Source organism: Anopheles marshallii, chromosome 3 (genome assembly GCF_943734725.1).
Source record: "Anopheles marshallii chromosome 3, idAnoMarsDA_429_01, whole genome shotgun sequence".
NCBI classification, from domain to species: Eukaryota; Metazoa; Arthropoda; class Insecta; order Diptera; family Culicidae; genus Anopheles; species Anopheles marshallii.
Window position 1 is genome coordinate 61,793,081 of NC_071327.1, and position 16,771 is coordinate 61,809,851.

General features: G+C 44.5%; 7 protein-coding genes across 7 annotated transcripts; 5 read left to right on the plus strand and 2 right to left on the minus strand.

The window, feature by feature from the left end:
* Positions 1–1,002: 1,002 nt before the first annotated feature.
* On the plus strand, positions 1,003–2,237 carry LOC128715454 (endocuticle structural glycoprotein ABD-5-like). The gene is made up of 3 exons (XM_053810356.1): positions 1,003–1,014; positions 1,823–1,932; positions 2,054–2,237. The coding sequence occupies exons 1-3, from the start codon at positions 1,003–1,005 to the stop codon at positions 2,235–2,237; spliced, it is 306 nt and encodes a 101-aa protein (XP_053666331.1).
* A 1,396-nt stretch (positions 2,238–3,633) lies between these two features.
* Positions 3,634–6,806, minus strand: LOC128712957 (endocuticle structural glycoprotein ABD-5-like). Its single transcript, XM_053807823.1, has 2 exons — positions 6,789–6,806; positions 3,634–3,993 (listed from the first exon to the last, which is right to left on the minus strand). Exons 1-2 carry the CDS (start codon positions 6,804–6,806, stop codon positions 3,634–3,636), a joined length of 378 nt encoding a protein of 125 aa, XP_053663798.1.
* A 159-nt stretch (positions 6,807–6,965) lies between these two features.
* Positions 6,966–7,525, minus strand: LOC128712958 (larval cuticle protein 65Ag1-like). The gene is made up of 2 exons (XM_053807824.1): positions 7,469–7,525; positions 6,966–7,322 (listed from the first exon to the last, which is right to left on the minus strand). The coding sequence occupies exons 1-2, from the start codon at positions 7,523–7,525 to the stop codon at positions 6,966–6,968; spliced, it is 414 nt and encodes a 137-aa protein (XP_053663799.1).
* Positions 7,526–7,923: 398 nt separating this feature from the next.
* LOC128715453 (larval cuticle protein 65Ag1-like) lies at positions 7,924–8,445 on the plus strand. Its single transcript, XM_053810354.1, has 3 exons — positions 7,924–7,935; positions 8,000–8,124; positions 8,184–8,445. The coding sequence occupies exons 1-3, from the start codon at positions 7,924–7,926 to the stop codon at positions 8,443–8,445; spliced, it is 399 nt and encodes a 132-aa protein (XP_053666329.1).
* Positions 8,446–8,834: 389 nt separating this feature from the next.
* On the plus strand, positions 8,835–9,376 carry LOC128712959 (larval cuticle protein 65Ag1-like). Its single transcript, XM_053807825.1, has 3 exons — positions 8,835–8,840; positions 8,910–9,037; positions 9,109–9,376. The coding sequence occupies exons 1-3, from the start codon at positions 8,835–8,837 to the stop codon at positions 9,374–9,376; spliced, it is 402 nt and encodes a 133-aa protein (XP_053663800.1).
* A 457-nt stretch (positions 9,377–9,833) lies between these two features.
* Positions 9,834–10,505, plus strand: LOC128712960 (larval cuticle protein 65Ag1-like). Its single transcript, XM_053807826.1, has 3 exons — positions 9,834–9,842; positions 10,074–10,198; positions 10,256–10,505. The coding sequence occupies exons 1-3, from the start codon at positions 9,834–9,836 to the stop codon at positions 10,503–10,505; spliced, it is 384 nt and encodes a 127-aa protein (XP_053663801.1).
* Positions 10,506–11,506: 1,001 nt separating this feature from the next.
* On the plus strand, positions 11,507–12,018 carry LOC128712961 (larval cuticle protein 65Ag1-like). The gene is made up of 3 exons (XM_053807827.1): positions 11,507–11,515; positions 11,587–11,711; positions 11,769–12,018. The coding sequence occupies exons 1-3, from the start codon at positions 11,507–11,509 to the stop codon at positions 12,016–12,018; spliced, it is 384 nt and encodes a 127-aa protein (XP_053663802.1).
* Positions 12,019–16,771: the final 4,753 nt, after the last annotated feature.

Here is a 16,771-nt window from a genome sequence, read left to right on the forward strand (position 1 = left end):
AATTGTAGATTCCGAATAAGTCACTTGTCTGTAAATGAAAAATGATTGTGAAATAAATGGTTTCACTACGCAGAACGCGTCACAGGTTGAAGATGCACCACAAGAAAGATTTTAATTGCTATTACCTTTTTCAACTTTAATGGGGGATTTATTGTTTTGCTGTTTGTATTTTAGTGAAGATAATTGCCGCCCTTGTGATGCGCAGTGTATGGTTTGTAAAATTCATCAATTATAGTTATAGTTCATGACATTAATTACGCTAAAACAGTAGTTCGTTTATTGACGTACATGATTTGGAAAGAGGTTGTTTGACAACTTTTTCCAACATTTTACGCAAATTCACACAACCCAGTATGGACATGCACAAGCGTACCTACCGGGAGCTACTGTAAACGATCGTCCTCCAACATTTGACACTGTCATCCCCGGTTTTGCTATCTACTTACCTTCCTCCCACTTCCCAAAACCCAAACACATCAACCACCTGCAGCATCTTCTGCATTCTTCCCCTCCCCCCCGATAGTGTGAGGGCGCCGATCGACGTACGTGCTCATCTTCCCTGCGATCAAACACTGTTCTCTCCCACCAAGACGTGATGTTCCTTCTCTTACCGGCACGGTTTTCGAGCACACATGCAAAAGAGCATAAACTCCCATCCCAATGGTGGTGATAAATTGCGGCCATCGGACAGCAGCGTCAACCTAAGCCACAGTCTCCGGCACCACGATCCCTGTCACCTTACTTTCGGCCAAAACTGTTCGCCACCGTGTCCGGCTTGAAGCTCCGGCACGGGGTGACAGTATAAAAGGAGCCGCACATCATCTTGGACGGTTATTATTCTGCCTGCGTGGTACGCTACTACGATCGTGTTCAGCGCACCATCTAGCACCGGAGATTCCATCCGAGATTCCGAGAGTCGCTCCTGTATTGCACCGGGACGGTTATTACTGTACTGCAGGACTTTGTGTCAAGTTGTCTGTGTGTGAGTGCTAAATCATCAACATGAAACACGTGGTGAGTTCCGAGGTGACTTCGCGCCAGTGAGGACTGTTAATCGTAGGAGTTGGATTACGCGAAATGTGTAAAAACGATTGAAATGGAGAAATTATGTAGTGTTTGGAAGCTGGATGGCATAGTTACTGACAGATATGTGATTAATAGCATAATTTTTATATAGAGTGCAAATGTGCTGTGCCGCCATTGCGCAAATTCTGCTAAACGTTTGTTAAACTGGTTCAACAAAGTCAACAAAGTGAACAATAAAATAGTGATTATTTAATTTTAATGTTCCATTACTACGTCATTTACCGTATTTTCAACAAACAGTTATAACAGTTAGGTTCAATTTGTTATCTGTTATTGTGAATAGCCTGAAAAATAAAAATTTTAAATTTTCTGACTACATACACAAACGGAAAATAGTCAAAATGGATAACGTTAAACAGTCTGCAACACGCAGAAAAGTAAAATTTCAACAAATTTTATGTAACGTGAAGCAAAATTTATTCTTACCCGTATTACTTTAAGCATTCGTCGCCGTCCCAAGGCTAAGCTTTCTTAAAAAGAATCACATTTTCTCATTTCACCAGCATCCTACACACATTTCTTTGGGGATTAACATAAATCAGAATTATCAGAACAATATTTGGCACTCTGAATATTCGTTTGAACCAGTGTGGGGCAGTAAAGAGAGATTACAGAGCGAAAGATGCGCAATAATCCCACACATTTCGAGACCTGCTTCTGCTTGATAGATAGAAAAAGATAGAGAAGTGTGCATAGAATCTAATATTTCTGCTATTTTATTTATTCTTTCGAATAGATCGTTATCTTCGCTTCCCTGCTCGTATTCTGCGCCGCCCAGGCCCAGGACGATGTGCAACTAGTGCAGTTCACCAACGACAACAACGTCGATGGAAGCTACCAATTTGCGTAAGTTTGCGTTCGAGGCTACAAATTCGCTGCTCCGTCTGGAGCTTATCATTTGCCATTAGGGGTGACTAATGTGGTTTTTCTTTATCTTTGAACCGGGTTAAAAATTGGTTGATTTCAGCTACGAGCAGAGCGATGGGCAAAAACGCGAAGAGAAGGGTGAACTGAAGCCAGTGGCGGGAGCTGAGGAGCCAGCACTGTCGGTGACCGGTTCGTACGAATATACCGACCCCAACGGACAGCGATACCGTGTTGAATATGTCGCAGACGAGAAAGGATACCGTCCGACGGTGACGAAGCTGTAAATTTCAAACGCCTATCGGCAACAGGGAACACAGTGAGATTCAATGCAACAAACAGTATACATATAATAAAATGTAAAAATACTTTACAATATTTGACTTTGTCATGGAAAAGATTTATGAGAAAAATATTGAAAGTATTCAAGATGTAGTTCCTTTTAAAACGATTGGAACAAAGCACGAGCATGAGTTGCTATACAAACGGTTAGTTTTTGAATATGTTTTCGCCTTGAAAGACACCCTGAAAGTATGCAATACAACTTTCATCCGATTGCTCTCCACGTGAAAAGTTCGTCGCTTTATGCCACCAGAAGTCTTTTGGTTTTGGTTTTTATTCTCATCACGAGATGGCGCTGATAGATCACTGCAAGCTGCCGTTACTAGCTGGTGGCTGGAACTTAATTCAAGTTTTTACATCTCCTGATGGTCTGCAGATGACTTAAGAGAAATGAAAATCGGCTGGTATTTACGAAGAGCGGCTTAACTCCGACGACTTTGCGTTTCCTCACTTATACTTTCCAACGATACACCTTGTGGGAATCGTACTAAAGGGCTGGTTTTGATAGGCCGTTTAAAGATTTGTTTTTATCTTTTGATTTTTTTTTTTTATTATTTCGGTTTGATCTCTTTCGATTGAACTCCTCACGCATGTTCGACTGATTTTATAATAAAAACGACAATCAGTCACCTCAGTCAATCCTATATCGAGTGAATATTACTCTAAGTGTGGCATATCTTTTATTTCTTCCTTCAAAAGAAACGGTTTCATCTTTCTTGTTCAACAATATACTCAACTAACAGCGAGGGAAATAAGAAGTTTCAGTAATTTCAGTAACCAGCGCCTGCATTTACCATTACGTTTTGACAGCGATACAAGCCCCAAACAATTGGAGACACGATAATTTGTATGTATTCTGATATTTATCTGATTTCTTTATTCGTATATACTTAAACTCTCATCCACGATGTTAGTTTGTTGTTGAAACGGCATTCCTGTTCATCTGTAAATATTACTGTAACGGATGAGAGTTCGTCGGAATACGCCAACAAAAGTCTTTTGAATCTCTGCAATATTCCCAACGCTAGATGGCGCTAACTACATTGCATACTTTTAAGCTTGCAAAATCAAATAAGCACATCAAAACATTGGGTATAAAAATTGTTCATTAACTATCGATTAAGAGAATCACGTGTGAACCTGACCTTCAATGGTCTTCTCATGATCGCAAAACTTTTATTTTGTTCTTCCGTCTTTTTCTTTTTTGTTAATTTGATATTTCAATTTATTATCTCGTTTTCTTCCTCAATCAAAAACATCTTCAACTCTAACTGCAGGATAGCCTTGTATTTCTTCTCTTGGAGCAAACATTTACTACCGTACTGTTGACCGATGAACTTTTCAACCAACGAGCGAAAGCAGCACCGTGTTTGAAATTGGAGCTCCAGCTAGAGGTGGTTTCTTCACGATACGATATCCATTCTCGTCTGCCTCATAGTTGAACTCGTACGTCTTACCGTCAGTGCCCTGGAAACGATATAAGCCCGTCACCGTCAGGATGCCCGTTTCCGGATCGATGTATCCTTGCTCCTCGCGGTATTGACCATCTTTCGTTTTGTACGCAAAGCTGTATCCACTTTCGTCACGCGTGTTATCGTAGTAAATCAGATCGGGATCCAAATTTCGGACCGGCGCTGCAAGAACGGTCGTTACGGCCAGCAACATTACCGTTGCTGTAATCCAGTAAAGAGGTGCAAAGTGCTTCAAATGGCAAAATAAACAAAACACACGTGAGACAACTCTCTTTCAATAGGCAGCGTTGCACCTTACCATTGTTTACCGAGTGATTTTATCCAACCAGTTCGCAAGGGACGTAATTCAGTACTGAAAAATTTCAACCATCCGGCTTCTGGTGGTTCGGCGGTCAGCGACTTTATTTGTGTAGCGGTGAACGGGTCGAACATGCTTCACACTGAACAGATCAAGGTCAATTTGTCAACGGAATATGTGGCAGACAAACACATTCGCGATAGCATATTTGTATTGAGTTCGAGATTGTCGTCGGACGCATTTTATTCGTTAATACAAAAACTATCATCTTCTCGATATCAGTCTGCTAGTGAAAGCGCATTTCGATGCATCTGTAAATGTTCCTGCTGTGTCACAGATGTCCAGACAGCGAAGATGCTGCTTCAAGGCCGTTTAGTATGTGTTTTTTTTTTTTTGCAGAAAAAAAACACCACAAACGGTTCCAAAAATATAATCCTATTTCAGTATCGCTTGTCAGTATGGTTGCATCTTCCTCGCAAGCAGGTTTAGATTTGTGTTCACTCTCTGGTTTTGTGTCTGCTCTCGAATATTCAGCAATATGAATCATAAGGTGCACTTTTGAAACACAGATTAAATCGTTCTCTAATGATCTAACATAATTTTCTACTCTTTAGTTGTGGTTGATAATAGTACTTGCGATATTCACAGTCTACAGCGCCAATGGAGCACCAGCACAAGGATCCGACCCGACCAGCACAAGGAGTGGACCCGATAACACCCTTATCGGGCTGCCCGATAACACCCTTATCGGGCTGCCCGATAACACCCTTATCGGGCTGCCCGGTAACACCCTTATCGGGCTGCCCGATAACACCCTTATCGGGCTGCCCGATAACACCCTTATCGGGCTGCCCGATAACACCCTTATCGGGCTGCCCGATAACACCCTTATCGGGCTGCCCGATAACACCCTTATCGGGCTGCCCGATAACACCCTTATCGGGCTGCCCGATAACACCCTTATCGGGCTGCCCGATAACACCCTTATCGGGCTGCCCGATAACACCCTTATCGGGCTGCCCGATAACACCCTTATCGGGCTGCCCGATAACACCCTTATCGGGCTGCCCGATAACACCCTTATCGGGCTGCCCGATAACACCCTTATCGGGCTGCCCGATAACACCCTTATCGGGCTGCCCGATAACACCCTTATCGGGCTGCCCGATAACACCCTTATCGGGCTGCCCGATAACACCCTTATCGGGCTGCCCGATAACACCCTTATCGGGCTGCCCGATAACACCCTTATCGGGCTGCCCGATAACACCCTTATCGGGCTGCCCGATAACACCCTTATCGGGCTGCCCGATAACACCCTTATCGGGCTGCCCGATAACACCCTTATCGGGCTGCCCGATAACACCCTTATCGGGCTGCCCGATAACACCCTTATCGGGCTGCCCGATAACACCCTTATCGGGCTGCCCGATAACACCCTTATCGGGCTGCCCGATAACACCCTTATCGGGCTGCCCGATAACACCCTTATCGGGCTGCCCGATAACACCCTTATCGGGCTGCCCGATAACACCCTTATCGGGCTGCCCGATAACACCCTTATCGGGCTGCCCGATAACACCCTTATCGGGCTGCCCGATAACACCCTTATCGGGCTGCCCGATAACACCCTTATCGGGCTGCCCGATAACACCCTTATCGGGCTGCCCGATAACACCCTTATCGGGCTGCCCGATAACACCCTTATCGGGCTGCCCGATAACACCCTTATCGGGCTGCCCGATAACACCCTTATCGGGCTGCCCGATAACACCCTTATCGGGCTGCCCGATAACACCCTTATCGGGCTGCCCGATAACACCCTTATCGGGCTGCCCGATAACACCCTTATCGGGCTGCCCGATAACACCCTTATCGGGCTGCCCGATAACACCCTTATCGGGCTGCCCGATAACACCCTTATCGGGCTGCCCGATAACACCCTTATCGGGCTGCCCGATAACACCCTTATCGGGCTGCCCGATAACACCCTTATCGGGCTGCCCGATAACACCCTTATCGGGCTGCCCGATAACACCCTTATCGGGCTGCCCGATAACACCCTTATCGGGCTGCCCGATAACACCCTTATCGGGCTGCCCGATAACACCCTTATCGGGCTGCCCGATAACACCCTTATCGGGCTGCCCGATAACACCCTTATCGGGCTGCCCGATAACACCCTTATCGGGCTGCCCGATAACACCCTTATCGGGCTGCCCGATAACACCCTTATCGGGCTGCCCGATAACACCCTTATCGGGCTGCCCGATAACACCCTTATCGGGCTGCCCGATAACACCCTTATCGGGCTGCCCGATAACACCCTTATCGGGCTGCCCGATAACACCCTTATCGGGCTGCCCGATAACACCCTTATCGGGCTGCCCGATAACACCCTTATCGGGCTGCCCGATAACACCCTTATCGGGCTGCCCGATAACACCCTTATCGGGCTGCCCGATAACACCCTTATCGGGCTGCCCGATAACACCCTTATCGGGCTGCCCGATAACACCCTTATCGGGCTGCCCGATAACAACGGATGAGAGTTCGTCGGTATACGCCAACAAAAGTCTTTTGAATCTCTGTAATATTCCCAACGCTAGATGGCGCTAACTACATTGCATACTTTTAAGCTTGCAAAATCAAATAAGCACATCAAAATATTGGGTATAAAAATTGTTCATTAACTATCGATTAAGAAGATCACGTGTGAACCTGACCTTCAATGGTCTTCTCATGATCGCAAGACATTTATTTGTTCATTTGAAATTTAAAGATTTTTTTCTCGGTTTTTTTCCTCACCAAAGAAAAAACATCTTCAACTCTAACTGCAGCATAGCCTGTATTTCTTCTCTTAGAGCAAATATTTACTACCGCACTATTAACCGATGAACTTTTCAACCAACGAGCGAAAGCAACACAGTGTTGGAAATTGGAGACCCAAGAGGTGGTTTCTTCACGATACGATATCCATTCTCGTCTGCCTCATAGTTGAACTCGTACGTCTTACCGTCAGTGCCCTGGAAACGATATAAGCCCGTCACCGTTAGGATGCCCGTTTCCGGATCGATGTATCCTTGCTCCTCGCGGTATTGACCATCTTTCGTTTTGTACGCAAAGCTGTATCCACTTTCGTCACGCATGTGATCGTAGAAGATCAGATCGGGATCCAAATTTTGGACCGGCGCTGCAAGGACGGTCGTTACGGCCAGCAACATTACCGTTGCTGTAATCCAGTAAAGAGGTGCAAAGTGCTTCAAATGGCAAAATAAACAAAACACACGTGAGACAACTCTCTTTCAATAGGCAGCGTTGCACCTTACCATTGTTTACCGAGTGATTTTATCCGACCAGTTCGCAAGGGACGTAATTCAGTACTGAAAAATTTCAACCATCCGGCTTCTGGTGGTTCGGCGGTCAGCGACTTTATTTGCGTAGCGGTGAACGGGTCGAACATGCTTCACACTGAACAGATCAAGGTCAATTTGTCAACGGAATATGTGGCAGACAAACACATTCACGCTAGCATATTTGTATTGAGTTCGAGATTGTCGTCGGACGCATTTTATTCGTTAATACAAAAACTATCATCCACGATATCAGTCTGCTAGTGAAAGCGCATTTCGATGCATCTGTAAATGTTCCTGCTGTGTCACAGATGTCCAGACAGCGAAGATGCTGCTTCAAGGCTGTTTAGTATGTGTTTTTTTTTGCAGAAAAAAAACACCACAAACGGTTCCAAAAATATAATCCTATTTCAGTATCGCTTGTCAGTATGGTTGCATCTTCCTCGCAAGCAGGTTTAGATTTGTGTTCACTCTCTGGTTTTGTGTCTGCTCTTGAATATTCAGCAATATGAATCATAAGGTGTACTTTTTAAGCACAGATTAAGTCGTTCTCTAATGATCTAACATAATTTTCTACTCTTTAGTTATGGTTGATAGTAGTACTTGCGATATTCACAGTCTACCGCGCCAATGGAGCACCAGCACAAGGAGTGGATCCGAATTTGACAAGTTTTTATCACGAAGCTGACGACACGGAGCAAATGTTTTCGTAAGTTGTAAGGAAAATGGTTAAAAAAAAAGGTTTGTAACATTTGCCCCATCCAACAGTTATCGAACAAAGGATGGCCAATCTCGCGAAGAGACGACATCCTGGGACCCGGAAACGGGTAAACTCGTCATCTCGGGTTGGTATCGCTACATCGGGCCGGACGGAGTCTACTACACGGTACAGTACGTGGCGGACGAAAACGGGTTTCAACCGCTGGGTGCGCATCTCCCCGGTGCCGATCCCAATCCGGATTTGTACGCCATTTCTACGCCACAATCGGGCGGATTATCGAAAACTGTGCTCCTGTCGTTGGTCGGGTAGAAAGCGATTGTGCACAAATGTTCGTAATCTGTGTCGGTTCGCTTAATGTGTGTGTGTGTGCATGAGATAGTTTAGTGAGGTGTGAACCGAAAAAAAAATCGGAAATGTTGAATGTTTCATATCTATTGAATGCCTGAAATACATTGTTTGTGAAAAGGGGATTGTTTTCTATTTCGTTTATTTGCTTTACTCATTTCGTTATCCCCACTCGCACCGAACAAAACGTGTCCATATGTCAATCATGATCAATTTCAACTATCTTTAGGCCGTTTGAACGAACAGCTACGGCAGACAAATATAGCCAACGAGTCTTTCGTACGATCAAAGCTTCATTTCAGCAGAAACAGGTTGGACGTCTTTCTCGCGTTACGGAAATTCGGTTCGCCATGATGAAGGTTAGTGTGGTGTACGTCAAAAAACTTTAAATTGCTTATTAATTTGTATGATTTGTTCATCCCTTGCAGAAACTGCTTTGCTGCTCGACTTTTCTACTGTCATTTTCCCTATTGTCGGAAGCTCGACCTGCACTGGAGAAAGATTATAATATCGATCATTTTGAGATCAGCAGCGATACTAATGGTCAATCATTTTCGTAAGTTGCATTATTTGCTCACTTTCAATCGGCACGACACCAAACTCTAATACAATGTCCACTGTTTGCAGCTATAAAACGTTGGACAACCAATGGCGCGACGAAACGGTTGAGCTCAACCCCAAAACCGGAGTGGTGGTAATATCTGGCTGGTACAGATACATCGGACCGGACGGTATCACCTATCAGGTCAAGTACGTGGCGGACGAGAACGGTTTTCGACCGCTCGGGACGCATCTGCCCGGTGCCAATTTGACCGATCCGAACGCATTCAACGTGTTTACACCGCTCGTCGATAGTGGCGTTTCGCGAACAGTGTTGCTATCATTGGTTGGATAGTAGTTTTATGCATTCGTCCATCGTTATGAGAGTTATGGGTGTTATGTTTTTACTTTAAAATAAAGTAAATTTCACGTTTAAAGCTAATAATACGATGATGTCATACTAGAAGCGCGAGCAAAGAACATGAGACTGTCGGGGAGGTTTCCCACTCTCGAGGATTTTCGTTAGCAGCTGTAGCGAGCGTAATTTAGTGCGTTCAACGGTCAAAATCATTAAACATACGCGAATAACAACTTCGTACAAACTTCCCAAAAAAAAAAAGAAACGACCTTGAATGTAGCTCCCTCTTCATATCCCTTGACTGAGCCACACATTAATCAAACGATCTGTTCGTCGATGATCATATTTTGCCAACATTCGCAGATGCTTTGCTACCGTGTAGATGTGCACAGTGCTTTGATTTTTCGTGTTAAATTGCTCTGTGTAAGGTTATTTTATGCGAAGGATAATAAAAATGCGCGTGGTAAGATCATAGTTGTGCTCGTTGCTTGAATCTTTAAGAGTTATTCATTAATTTATTTTAGTATAACGACTTTTCGCCGTCTTGTTAAACCCTCTTCTGGGTTGCAGTGAGTACAATGTTTACAATACATTTACTCTGTGAATTTTACTTTATCCCAGCCAAGCTCGATTATGAAATGTTTGAATGTCTCATCAGTGATCAGTGCTTTTTTCCAACATTTATTTCAACCAGATTTCAGCATTTCTTGTTTTGTTCGTGGTGTGTGCTCCTTTTATTGCTGGTGCTCCAACTGGAAAGGAATACGACGATCTAATAAGCTATGAGAACGTGCAGACGAAAAATGGATATCGATTTTCGTAAGTACTGACTTGTTTGTGAACAATTCGTACCCTAACTGTTGTCACCCATTTTAGCTACGAAACGAAGGATGGCCAGGCACGGGAGGAAGTTGGTACAATCGACCCCAGCACGGGTACGTTGACCGTAACCGGGTGGTACAGCTTCCGCACTCCAGATGGCGCTACTCACCGAGTAGATTTCATTGCGGATGAAAAAGGCTATCGTACAACGGATCAAGCTGATATTGAAGATACAGAATTCCAGATGCCAGTCATCGAGTCAGCTCCAATTAATAATGCTTTGTTGCTGTCCCTGGTTGGTTAAGGGTATTGTTGGAACCTTTCAAAACTCTTGAAACCGGGTCGCAGAGACCCCTTTGAAAAGGTAGAAAGCAAAATAAAACCGCAAGACGTACAATTAGAAACCGTTAAAGTATTAAAATGGCCACGGGTTTGGCTCACATATTTACAAAAAAATAATTCTACCTCACTATCGCCTGCCAGCATGGTTCTATCATCCTCGCAAGGGAGTTTAAAAGTGTTTAAAGTTGATGCAGACAACTCCGAACAAATGTCTTCAAAAGTTATAATAACGTTTTGTTTTGCACAAAATATAAATAACATTTTCTCTGTAAAATATTTATCGTACAAACGATGGCCAAACTCGGGAAGAGACGATATCCTGAGATCAGAAGCGAGTAAACTCATCGTCTCGGGTTGGTATTGCAACGTTGGACCAGAAAACGGGTTTCAACCCCTGGGAGCTCATCTCCCGGCTGCCGATTCCAATCCGGATTCGTACGTCAGTTCCACGCCAACAGTTGCCGTTTCGCGAACAGTGTTTTTATCATTGGCGGAATGATAGTTTTCGTGTTTGTCTATGATAGTGTTGGTCACAGACAAAAACTATTCAGTGTCCTATTAAGATTCAAAACTATGTAAATCGCATTTTTAATGCGATTAGTACGATAATGTTATTGCAGCTTGGTGAACAAAGAAGATAGGACCGACGAGAAGTTAACCTCATTCGTGTAACTTCGCTAGCGGCTGTAGCGAGCGTTGATTTGTGCGTTCAGCGGTCAAAGTCATTGGACGTACCCGATTAACATCTTCGGACGAACGGACGAAGAACAACGACCTTGCTGCATGTAGCACCCGCTTCGTATCCCTTGACTATCCGACGCACTAATCACACGATCTGTTCCACGATGATCATCTTTTGCCATCATTCGCAGATGCTTTGCTGCCGCGTAGATGTGCACAGTGTTTTGCTTTGTTTCGTTCGTTTGCTTAGCGTGAAGTGATTTTTCTCCCAAGGATAGAAAAATGCGCGTGGTAAGTTCATAGTTGTACCGAAACGTTGAATGCGTATCAGTGCTTATTATTATTTTTTTTGTTCTGCTCAGATATCAACATTTTTTGTTTTGTTCGTGGCGTGTGCTCCTTTTATTGCTGGTGCTCCAACCGGAGAAGAAAACGGTGATCTTGTAAGATATGAGAACGTGCAGACGGAAAATGGATATCGATTTTCGTAAGTATTGCCTTGTTTGTGAACAATTCGTGCCCTAACTGTTGTCACCTATTTTAGCTACGAAACGAAGGATGGCCAAGTGCGGGAAGAAGTTGGTACAATCGACCCCAGCACGGGTACGTTGACCGTAACCGGGTGGTACAGCTTCCGCACACCAGATGGCGCTACTCACCGAGTAGATTTCATTGCGGATGAAAATGGCTATCGAACAATGCACCAGCCTGGTGTTGTGGCAGCACAACTCCATCCTGCTCCGGTCGCTGCAGCTCCAATTAATAATGCTTTGCTGCTTTCGCTGGTTGGTTAGTTCTGGGCGAGACCTATAAGTTCTAGAAGTGTTTCAATCATTTTTACGGTCTCCTATGCAAGCTAAATGTTTAGTGATCAGCCAATAAAAAAATGCTTCCTGAACTGTTCCTACCAAAGCTGTGTTAAGCGAAATAAAATAGAAATCACTAGTGTGTGAGCTTACAAATATTATCATTCGGTTGTACAGCGATGTCTTAATGTCGTGACATCTTGAGTCAAGAGGTTGGTGTTTAATGAGTCGTTGATGAGATGTTGATGGGTTACAAGTACATGAGGCTTCGTCACCCATGGACATCTAACGTTTCTCAGTAGTCATAGCAGCTACTGAGCTGTAACTATAGAAACACATTGCAGTGAAACACGTTTTGTACAGTCCATGATGGCAGTGTTACTAGTATAGTGAACATGTATTAGTCTTAGTTTATCGTTTTGTGGATTGTAATTACACAAAATTGTCTTAAAAATACTCAACGAAAGCTTTAATGACCGTTTGGGACGTAAAAGTTTTTCATTTTAAATACTTTCTAAAAATAGAATAATCATCAGTATTATTCTTATGGCGAATAATCAACATTTTTGCCGGCGTCGTTTTTTAAGATTGTTCCTTCGTTTCCATCGAACAAACGGTAGCAGATGTCTTACCTTTATACAGTTAAAAAAAAATATTACCTTTATTTTACCACGAAGTGTACACTAGCATGACACAACATTACTATTTATAGTACAGGATCGTATCATCCCTTCAGGAGTGACCGGAAGGTCTTATTCCTTAGGTCAGCATCTCGTGTGCTTCTTGTCCCTTGTCTTGTGCGTGTTCGATAGCCCTTCTTGCCACTTGTGGGCATCACCATTACCATTGTAGCATCGTCCTTGCATTTGGAACCATACTGTCCCATCACTAACAGCTCGCGCTAGGACGTTCCAGCATTCACTAACATTCCTACTTCGTCGCGAAACTGTCCATCGCTAGTATTGTATCTTCAATAAAAAACAAGTAAACAGAAACCATTTTAAGAGCAAGTGCATTTTTCTTCAATTTACTCACTTACTTACATAAATCATTTCCGAACCATGAACACTTTCACTACCGAGCAAATAAGAATCTCGTGCGCTTCTCGTCACCGTGCGTGGGCTCTGCCGGAACGAAACAACCGTACTAATGATGAAAACTGACCACAAAACCATGTGGAACAGCTTCTGGAAATATCGTTGTCAACGCATTTTTTTTTCGAACAGTTTTAACAACGCTCGAGTGGATGGTTTTGAATATGTAGAACACGTTGAAATGGTGGTAGTGACAGCTCAAGGAATACATGGGATTATGTGCTTTGCCGGTGAATAGTTTCAAATGATGTGCTTCGATGAAAGCTGATGAGAAGCCATCAAGCTTTGATGGCTCTATCAGAAGAAGGTGCGGTTTTAGGACTGCATATATTTAAGACGCCAAGCAATTATGCAAAAATATGAAAGAAAAAAAAAACAATTTTACTCTTAATACAATACAGCTTATAATAGACTCACTTTTGGATAAATTTAGAAAACAGTAAAAAAAATGCTTCATTCCTTTGCCGATGAACTTATACCGATTCTTGCCGCTGTCACACAACAGTTTGCCAAGCGAACTGGTTTAAACGGAACACTTTGCTCAATCTCGAACCGTTCGGTGTACGATAATATGCTAATAGTTGATGGGTCGTTGTTAATTTTACCACTGTTTGATAAGCGTGGCAGGGAGTGTTCATGGATTCCCTTACATAATCGTTGCTTCTGTCCGGCGTGACGCCAGGAGGCGCCACACATTTTTCCCGAGGACAAATCATCTGCCGCAGAACAATCACGAAATCACGCCCCGAAAGGTAGAGTGAGATGAATTCTGTGGCAAGCTTACCAATAGAACATTACCTTCGTATCGTCTCGAGTATTATGCAATGGTACAAACAAGTTCATACGCTTGCATGCAGCTGACCTCGTTTTGTCCAGTTAAACGCCTCCACCCGGTGTCGTTCTCCTTGCCGTCCCTTTCCAAAGGCGAACAGCTGACAGCAGGAACAACATTTAGATTACAACTGACCGAATTATCCACTCGAAAACCCAAATTTCTTCCAATGTTGCTCGAACGCCAGGGCTTCGATTCACCAACAGCAACTTTACGGCATTCACCCACGTGCGCTCCTTTCGATAAGATACACAACCACAACCACTCCAAATGCAGAACGGCCGGTCAGCTCACCCGGGCAGACCTTCGGTCCCACCCGGCCCGGACGAAGATGGGAGATGCTCCCAAAATGAAATGCAAGCGCCAACACGGGACATCACCAATAAAATTGAACCGTAAAACTTGCCTCACCCACCTACCTTCACGTCACAAGGGTCTGGTTCAATCCTTACTGGCGCGCCTAACCGACTCGCACAGTGTCTCCCCCCCAAAAAAAAAAAAGCAAACGCAAAAGAAAGGTGACAAAAAAAGAAAAACAACACACAACAAATGCACGGCATCGCGTCGACCGGGGGATGATGTAGGTCGAAGGCAACAACCAAAAACAAAAAAAAAAAACAAACCATGGCCCGAAATATCGTCTCCACGAAATTGTACGATGCCGGGAGGTCAACTCAGGTGACAACGCGTTGTCTCCACGATGCACGCTGACATAATCGATGATGCATCGGCAACAGCTCCGCACCAACACGAAGATGATGGCGATGACGATAATGATGATCGTGGAGTTCGAAGTGATTATCTTGATCGCGATGATCATTAACGGACCGCACTGCAACTCCTCAACGAATCGCACCAATGTCAACGGGCTGCCCGTTGGTGGTAACTTCGGCGTGTAACTCTTTGTAGCATGCGACGCGTCTTAGCCTCATTATGATGTTATCAAGTGTCTTTACACGCCGTGCATAAGTTTTTGGAACTCGCAAGGTTTGATAGAAAAGAACTCCCAATCATACTTCCGTTTCGCCAAACAATCATGCCCATGTCGTTAAATGTCAAATAACAACATTTTTCGCCCCAAACCGATCACCGATCGCCGTACATGGCGGAACAACATCTTCCCCGAGCGACCTACCGTGAAGGGGGGTTTTTAAGCACAACATCTTCTACCCCAAAAAAAAACCCCCGATCGGTTTTATGTCTATGCCCGCCAGAACCGGGCCGAAGCATAAAAGGAATTGGCGGTTTCGATCCCACCCCTACCCAGCTGTGGCAGCTCGTGCATAAATTACTACTAAAATGTGACTTATGTGTAAGCGCACCGCACTGTTCTGTGCGTGCGTGGTGGGTTCGACGGTGGTCCCCCCCTCCCGGGGGGGGGCCGGTGCGTAACACTATCGGAGAAAGATGAAGAAGATACTTTCAAGGTTAACCAGAAAGTGGTGGCTTTGTGAATGGCAGCAGGGTCGTGATTGGACCACTTTTCGATCGCCACCAACGATCGGCTCTTTCGCGCGTGGTGTGAGCGGCCGAAGGGGGCTCAAGGAACGTCAGGGTGCTAGTAGCCTTCGGGGTTTTCACTATCACTAACGCTACACGCGCGGACACACACACACACAGCATCTTCTTCTTTCTCCCAGCATCTCAGTTTAGCTCGATGTTCACAATGTGTGGCTTTCATTAGCATATCAACGTGTTCTTTTTTTTTCTCGATTTTCTTATTTCGTTTTAATTCGATCATTTTGCATCATATTTCTACAAACAGTCTCGCTGATGTAAAAGGCGGACGTGAGATTCGTCGGTTACAGACCGGCTCTAGAAAGGCTTTAGGCTTTGATATTTTCTGCACAATCGACGACCATTGTCAAAATCAATGGCAAAACAACTGAATACCATCGAACGCTTCTTCCAGTATGCTGTCATGCCTTTGCTCCATAATTTACCAATTGATCGTAGATCATAACACGACCATAAATTGCTTTGTTTGTCCACGGGTTGTCCAACTGCTTTGCGTGACATTTTGCTTGTCTTGCTGGGCCAGATCTTCCCAGAAGTTTTCATAATGCACGGACGAAAAAGGGCAAAACCTCCCAAAACGACTCGAAACGGTGCATCACTTAACGGAACATCAAAGATGGCCATAAATCATTACACGTTTACTGCCGACATGCGTGTTGCGGTGCGCTACTTGGAGCGTTTCGTTTCAGTTGCGGTGCAGTTTACGCTTCTCCGCGATCCGCAATGGTAAGTGATACGGCAAACGGCCCGATCGCATGCTATTTTGTGCCAACGAAAGGCTGCGGGTTACACACCAAGGCGAAGTGCTTCTTCCGCCCGAGTCGCATCTCAAGTGTTGAAGATTGAGTAGCGTTGCACATCACCCGATGCAGCTACGCAAAAACAAAAATGAAACAGATGCACTTCGCCTGTCCGACCTGCCCACCAACGAGTCGCGAGACATTGAAAGCAAAAGTGATTCAAGCGCACGGCAGACCTCGGACCAGTTTTCCCAGCGAGTCTGCGGTTCTAACGCGCAAAGAAACGCAAGCAAGGCCAGTTCGCTGGGAATCAAATTTCACACTCGTATCGGCATCAGCAAACGATGTACGGGAATTAAAAGCACATCTTTATGCGCTTATCACTGCCGATTATAGACGAACATTTCAATGGAGACAACACTGAAAGTCAAGTTTAGGGAGCTACTGGGTACTGAGGGAACTCTCGTCGCAAAACAGGTTGTCTCGCTGTTTTACACGTGATGAATGATCGATGTAATAGATCGAAACACTCCACCCACGGTGATATCCCTTGCTCT